This window comes from Oryzias melastigma, unplaced genomic scaffold (genome assembly GCF_002922805.2).
Source record: "Oryzias melastigma strain HK-1 unplaced genomic scaffold, ASM292280v2 sc00205, whole genome shotgun sequence".
Taxonomy (NCBI): Eukaryota; Metazoa; Chordata; class Actinopteri; order Beloniformes; family Adrianichthyidae; genus Oryzias; species Oryzias melastigma.
In genome coordinates this window covers 267,451-275,635 of record NW_023416881.1, presented here as the reverse complement: position 1 = coordinate 275,635, position 8,185 = coordinate 267,451, and the positions used below count along the sequence as shown (strand labels likewise).

Here is an 8,185-nt window from a genome sequence, read left to right as displayed (position 1 = left end):
AAAAAAAAGATAAATAGAACCATAAACAAAGGCATATAAAGTATATAGTGTGAACATCAATGAGTAAAAAAACTTTGGATGCTTTATTAACAAGATCAAATAATAACTGAATAAAAGCCATTTGATTGTTTACTATACACAACTGATACCAAATAAAAGCATTACATAGAAAAAGAGATAGGCCATGCTGTGGAATTAAAACGATCTATGACAATGTGCACAGATTTAAGGACTTTATGAGTGAATGGAGACTGATTTGATGGAACCTTTTTAGTAGTTCAGCTCCTGCAGTCGTGTGTGTGTCAGGTGTGTTTTGCATAATATGTTAGACTGACAGTCAAAAGTAGTTCCAGGTTTTAGAAACATAGAATTGACTCAGAGAAAGACAGTTGAGTTAATAAGTGTAACATTCTGCTATTAAATATCAGGACGGGTGAAAGCTGATTGGTTGCTGACTGGAGACCAAAGCTGATTGGTTGATCTGTTAAAACAAGAGTTTGAGGTTTTAACTCGAGTTTGTACTTCTGTAAGTCAGTGTGTGGAAATGCTCTTGGAAAAACACGTATTCTTTACACAAGATAACATTTATATTCCCAAAAGCACAGCATTGCACGCAATTCATGTTTGTTTGTTTTTTTTGAGGTACAATGCAATACAATACAATACTACACGATAATACTTTATTAATCCCAAGGGAAACTGGTGGAGGTAGGCAACACAATTAAGACATATTGCCCAGTGGTGGGCAGCAGCCTCACAAATCTGTTGGCGCTAATCGCTCAGTAAAGACACATGAGGAGGGTACAGGAATGAGGTCAAAAATCAAGCATCTTTGATCTGTGTCGCAGTAGAGCAGCATAGAATTACAAGCAAAAATACATCAACATAGAAGAACACTGAATCAACATAGATGAAAAAGTCCACACAAATAAGTCCAACCTGGCGGCGGGGTCAAGTTAGAGATCCACCAAGGCATTGAATCGAAGAAAAAGGTCATAGAAAAGGAAGGAATGCAGGTTTCCATGACAACAGGCTGTCCTTATCACAACTTCAGTGGATTGTTTTGGTTCAGTCCAAGGGAGAGTGCCCTTGACTTGGGAGTTCCTGGTTAGGGAAGATTCTTTATGGCAGAATATTCACTGATTAGGTCAAATTTGGGGGTTTCATCCAAGTCGAGCCGTAATTTGCTCAAAGATGGTTTTCAGCTTTCCAAGGGAGACTTCGATGTGATACACCCGGCCAAACAAAGCATCAACCTTGGTCTCCAATCCATTCAGTTTGAAGATGAAAACATTAACATGTGGACATCATGTTAAAACAATAACATTTAAGGAATATGAATGTTAATTATGGGACAGAAAATATGTCTATGTCATGTAATATAATTAGTCTTTGTCACAAGCGAGAATGAATAATGGTTATAGCTTTGCCACTACAGTATTAGATTGGAAGCAGCTGGTCATATATATCACTTTTGGAAGCTAATGTAAAGTCTGGTTTCTGTTTTTGTTTTTCTTATTGATTCTATTTTCCTCCTAATCAGGTAACGAAGATGCTTGCTGTGGTGGTGGTCCTCTTCGCCGTGCTTTGGATGCCTTACCGGACCTTGGTAGTGGTCAACTCTTTCCTGGAAAAAGCCTACCTGGACACCTGGTTCCTGCTCTTCTGCCGTCTCTGCATCTACCTGAACAGTGCCATCAACCCAGTGATCTACAACGCCATGTCCCAGAAATTTCGCACCGCTTTCAAGAAGCTGTGCCAGTGCGGTCCTCAACGCATGGAGAAACCGGCCACCTACAGCGTGGCACTCACGTACAGCGTCATCAAGGAGACGTCTAACGGCGAAAGTCCCGACCACTTTACAACTGAACTGGACGATCTGCAGTCGCCCACTGACCAATACCTACATGCCAGCATTTTGCCGTGTGCCAAAAAGATGCAGAGTGAGGAGAATCGCCTCAGTGGTCAAGACGTCAAAGCCTGACTAAAGACAAACTTCCCATCTGGATGTGAGGGATTCTGAAGATGTACAATTTGATTTGACTTAAGTTTGAATCAAAAGCTGAAAAAGATGTGCTGCTTAGTTTCTTTTTGTAAATACTTTATAAAAAGGGAACATTTGCTAAATAGCAACATATTGGAATGCGCTGTCAAGGCTTTTAATATTATGCACAAAAAAAAAAAAAAGAATATGATGAATGAAGACTCGTCTAAAACTGAGTCTTCTGATTCTTTAACACAGCGCTTATATGCCGACCTTTGAGTAAAGTTTACTACGACAGAATAAACTTGAATGAAACAAGAAACAACAGTGGATCAGTGAAAGAAAAAATGTGACAAACTAAACATTTGGTCCTTCCCATTTCAGTCACTGGAAGAAGGTCCCTATAATGGATGTTAAAGGACAAGGGTCCCGTTTTTGTCATTTTTAAGTTTATAGTTTTGCTGTGGGTAGTATAAATTTACAGTTTTTTCTCTTGGTGCTCTCTTAGCTCCTCCATCAGCCACAGCAAATAGATGTTTTTCCAAGAAAAAGCTCCCAACTGCCATTTAATACCACCTACCCAGCGCCTCAACACAGAAACGTGCATTTGCTGGTTTGTCAGCAAAGAGGAATATTAACCAATGATGGGGCTTGATATTTTCCATTAGTCATTACCATTTAGGAAAGCATTGTAGGTGTCAGTGTTAGTGTGATCGAGTCTTTTTTTTTATCTTGAGGAAATCCAGTTCTGTTCACCTCCAAGAGGATACTCTCTACAAAAATACAATTGTTGTTTAAACAAAATTTTCTATAATGGTCACCTTTTAGACAGAACAACATGCTTGTCACTTTCTATATGGAGTCAAATGCTTCACATTTGTACTTAAAGTACCATCTCATTCAAGACTTTTAGTCCTTTTTTTACCTTTCATTGTTATTTTATATAACTTGAATTAATTTATTCTCTGGACTCTCTCTTCATTATAATTTCCCAAAGTGCTTGATTTCAAACTGATCAGACTGAAATCAGAAAACTTTTTCTTGCCAAAATGAAGAGAAAGACACAATAAAACGTTCACTTTTCTTAATGAGGAGTGCAGGTGGCAGATTGGATATTCAATCTTGAAGATTAAAGGCATACTGTTTTATCCAGGCTGAACTCTTTTATATGCTTGTAAAGCCTGCTTCCACTCAGACAAACCACATATCCAGAATGGTTAAGAGACCGCACAGAAACTAAATGAAAATATGTTTGACATCTTGCTGTTATGCACTTCAAACATGAGCTGGATGATGTCAGAGTCCTCAGTAAGGATGACAACTCTTTAATGAAAGTGCAGCAAGTGTTCAATAAAACCGGCCAAGGCAGAGAAATAATTGGATTATTCTCTAACATGCAAAGTCTGCAAAAGTAATGTAACTTTAATTTGATATTTACTTAATTTACAAGTGTTTTGGTTTTAACAAACTTAAACGTTGTATATAATAGCATAATGACACTTGTTTGTTGTTAACATGCAGCCAAAATACTTTGTCATAATCTGAAGTTATTGGAATTTTCTGAGTGAAATGTAGACAGTTTAATCATTCTTCTAAAAAAACAGCTGTTATCCAACAATAAGACATTTGATTGAAAGATGTAGAACTCTCCCTAGGAAGCCAATACTTCCCTGCTTTTACCTTCATCAGATAGATTTCCTAGTTTTTTATCTGCCCATGTGTAAAAGTAACTCTGGAGACAGATATCACCTGAGACCCCAGAGTGGTGTTGCATATCCAAAGCAGCTGTCGTTTCTGCCTCACAGTACACACAGAGAACAACAGAAAATTGGTGTTCATTTTGCAACGGTTAATTACATATTAGTTCCCGACATTAGTTCTCATTGGTCTTGTAATTATGATGATGCCGTTTTCAGGTAAAATCAAAAGCCTGTGTTGTCTTTTTGACAAATTGTCTGCAGAGCAGCAGGAGCTCATTAGAAATTCACCTCTGGGTTGTGGGTGTGACTGCAGGCTTGGAAGTAACCCGTTGATACCCCAGCATTCCTTATTTTTACACTCTCTTCTGCTAGGTTACAAACTCTCACAAGCTAACATTAGCGTAGCAAAAAACGGCCAGCAATATTGGAGATATCCAGCTGTACAGTTTTAAGCCAGATACCAGCTCAGACGAGGAAAATTAAGTCATTAAAGGATCTATTTGTCTTCAAGTGGAGGTTTAGAATTGGAGCGGAGAAGGAAAACTCTGCCCCAACTGCTGGGTCACAAACCGGAGCTTTTGAAATTGCAGGTTTTTGTCTGATCCATCACGATTTGAATATAGAAATAGAAATACAGTTTTAATCTTAAATTGTTTAATACATGTCCTCCATCATGAGAAAGATGCTACATCAACATACCAAAAACACCATTTTCATTGGAGTGGGTTAAAGAGAATGCTGCGGTCACCTGCGCTAACCTGTTCACAAAGAGGTGATGAAGCTTTTGAGAGTGTTATGGCCTTTTTTATCTATAGGGAACCTAGAAGAGCATAACATACAAGTAATGTTTTGCTCCAACTTTAAATGAACTAAATACAGCCACAGCCGTAACAGAGACTAACGGGTAGTTTGAAATGTACATGATTACATAAAATGGAGAACTCCAAATGAGTCGAGAGAGACCTGGCTGCAGACAAGATGGTGCCTGACATCATTGGCTGGAAGCAGTACCTATACAACTAATCCATAAATGCATGACTTTTATGGATTCCTAAAATGGAAAAAAAACGTCACTGTGAGGGATGCCAGTTAAAATAAAGTTCCAAGCAATATCGAGGGAGTTCTGGTTTCGGTTGAGGATTTCTGGTTCTGGATGTTGACGTCTGCAGCCAGGTCCTCTTGAGGGAATCAAATAATTAAGTACCATTTAGACCAGAGAGTTATGATGACATCATTTCCATAACCAACTTCCAAATTTTGGATTTCTCCCTATTGGATTTTTGTAAATTAACTCAAAGTTGAACATATTTAAAATTCAAGAAGTGGTGAACTTTGCCAGTGTTTAGTGACATAGTCAATATAAACCATAAAAAGTTTTGCCGTGAGAAAAAAACTTTCCTAAGATCTAGATTGTAAAAAAAAAAAAAAAAACTTCCTATGATGCATTTTTCCTATAGACGTTACAATAAAATGCAACAATATTGTTCATAATCTGAACTTTTTTACCTAAAATGTCAATTTTAGTGTAAAAGGAAGCCAATATAAAAAATTTAATGATCTGATATTTGTATAAATTCATGAAAAAATTGACACATTTTAGTAAGATTCATTTCCACAACAGTTTCCTGTCTTGAAAAGAAAATATTTGGTGATTCTACAGTTTTTCAAGAAACATTGTTCATTTCTGGTAACAATTATTTCTTTTGCCTACGCCTGCATTAAATGAGTGGTCTGGATATGCTGGGATGAGGTATTCTGTCAAATAGTGCCACACACTCACAGATTTTATAATTTTCTGAAGATAATAATAAATAATAATCCAGGCTCCCCGTGACATAAAATGTCCCCCTTCTGTTGTACCGTGGCTTTGCAGTGTAACACAGTTCTTTCCTTCTTGTGTGTTTGCAGCTGAACCATATAATTCAAATTAATCCACAGGAAAACCACTGTGACATTTTAATTATGCTACTAAAGAAAATGCTCAGATTCAGAGTTACATGACCTTTGGAATAATAAAAAAAGACACCCCAGCATAAAAAAGGCAGATACTAGACACTCACTTAAATTCACCTGGATGCTAATTAAGCCAGCAGGGATTAGTTTGATTAGTCAGAACATGACAGGGACACTGAAGCCTTATGCTGCTTTGGTCACTGTGAAGGTGAACATGGTGTACTCTCTGCAGGGAGCCTTTAAAGGTCGAGGGCCAGTGCATGGTGATGAGGGGAGGTACACTTCTGAGGAGCAGTCAGAGGCTGTTTGAAAGGACTAATTATTGCTGTGGCACTAATTTACCGACCAAGTTTGCAGAATGAATGTCTGTTCAGAGACGTATCTGATCCCCACGGAGAAATGACAGAATGTGTAAATAGGCTGCTGAGCTTTGTATCTGTTTTGTAACACTGGTTGAAATCGGTTGTGCAGTGCGGTGTGAAATTCATGGCAGTATTGTGCTTTAAATAAGTGCTTTGTGTGTGTGTTTTTTAATGATAACCTGTTTTGATCTTCTGTTCTATCAGTCATTTCAAACCCGTGTTTGAAAGCTAATCACCAAAGTGGAAAAGATGGAACATCATAAAAACTAAATCGATTTAGCATCTGTGCTTTATAAATTACCTCCATTCTGTAGCGTCCTTTTTTTTTCTTAAAGAATGTTTTTTTGAGTGGGGAAAAAGACAAACATTTATGTTGAAAATATTCCAAGTCATGCACAGTAAATGCATTAGCAGCATGAACACATTTTTTTTGTGATGTGAACACAAGAATGACACTATTTACATTTTGTCTCAAGGTGGTTTTTCTCTGCTCTTACTGCTAAATGGCTTGTTTTTGGATTTTGTATTGTTCTTTGTCTATAATAAATAAGTACACAATGCAGTAAATACTGCTTTGTTCTTAAATCTTGATGCAGACTGCTCTCTCCATCCACACTCTCCACGTCTTCCCCCACTTTTGAGCCATTACCAGCCGTCGCTGCAGAAAGTGCCTCGTCCAGCAGCTCTGGCATGAGTCGGGCTCTGAGCTATTTTGAGCTACGACCACGCTGAAAGCATCAATCTCTGGGGATGACAGCTTCGTCATTCTAAGCTAAGTCGCTCTGCTTGTGGTGTCCCACCTTGGCTCAAATTTATGCCACTGAGGCTACCAAAGAGCACGCTCAATGGAATGTTAACACTCATGCACTGCTAATGTACTATTCCATCGTTTAAAAGAAAAAACAAAACCTATGTCTGTCTGTATTTCTTCCTCTCATATCGTCGCTGCATGTGTTGCATTTCTGTTTCTCCCTGTTATGCCAGTTTGTCAGTGTTAAGTCCTAAAGTTCGAAGTCAGCTCATTTTCTGGGTCTTTAAATCAATCCATGGCTGTCCAAATTTCTGCCTTTTTAGACCAAACTGCATTCATGGAAGAAATTCTGCTTCTCTATCTGGCATTATGGTTTCCCTTTTTAATTGCAGCCGAGTGAAGCCACTAAAAAAAACTTAATTAAGCGCCGGATTCTCTGACACTGTAGATAGATATTATTACAAAAACAGAAATCTGTAAGAATTCAAATATTTCATTAAAATACAATAGTTAAAAGACCCAGAAAGACACCCAAACCCTCAAACCACAAATAATTTGTCACGCCAGAGCCTGCATGCAATCCTCCTGGAGTTCCAGTACATGCGTCCCCAGGCTAAACACACAAAGTCCTGACGCCCGCTAGCCACACATCATACACCGGCAGTAGCTGACATCCTTCCCTCGCCCGGGGAAATGTTGGACTCTGATGAAAGTCTGAGTCAGGGGGTCAGAGGAGGAGAGGCAGCAAACAGGTGGTTCCCAACATCCTGTCAGGAATGGTGGATGAGGACCTAAAAACACAGGAGACCGGGCTTGGTGGCAGGAACTTAAAACATTTAATTAATAAACAGAAACATACCAAAAATCTATGGAGAAACAAAAAGTTAGCAGACCAGAACAAATTACCTGACAATGATGAATTGAAAACCAGACACTTAACTAAATGAAAACAGCTGTGGATGATTAACCTGAATGAGCCCAAGCATAGGATCATGACAGTACCCCTCCCCAAAAAGGCAGATTCCGGATGCCCAAAACACCTGAGAATTGGGGACCTGAAGAAAAAGAAAAAAGTCCAGAAAACAGTATGGGCTCCTGCAGCCCAGCAGAACTGAGGGGTGACATGCAAACCCCTCCTCAGGAAGTTTAAGGATGGCCCCGACAGTCCCCCTCTGGAACGGATTTGGTGGATATGGTATGACATGACTTGAATATGACTGCAGGAAATCCCATCTGATGTTGCATGGTTTGGCGTGGACTGTAGTGGCAGAAGAACCTGCCCTGCAGCAAAATCATCTCCTGCTGTGTCCAAGGCGATCAGGTTTCAGTTAATTAAATATTTTAAGTTTCTGCCACCAAGCCCAGTCTCCTGAATTTGTGTCCTCCAGCACAAATTTCTGACAAATCCTGTCGTACAATGCCCCATTGACGAATG

General features: G+C 38.9%; 1 protein-coding gene across 1 annotated transcript in view; it reads left to right on the top strand.

Moving 5' to 3' along the window:
- Positions 1-6,590, top strand: part of trhra (thyrotropin-releasing hormone receptor a) — a 29,220-nt gene extending 22,630 nt beyond the window's left edge. Inside the window, exon 2 of the mRNA XM_024264169.2 lies at positions 1,544-6,590. Within this exon, the coding sequence (XP_024119937.1) occupies positions 1,544-1,984 (441 nt within the window). The 3' untranslated portion in view covers positions 1,985-6,590. The remainder of the gene's footprint in view (positions 1-1,543) is intronic.
- Positions 6,591-8,185: the final 1,595 nt, after the last annotated feature.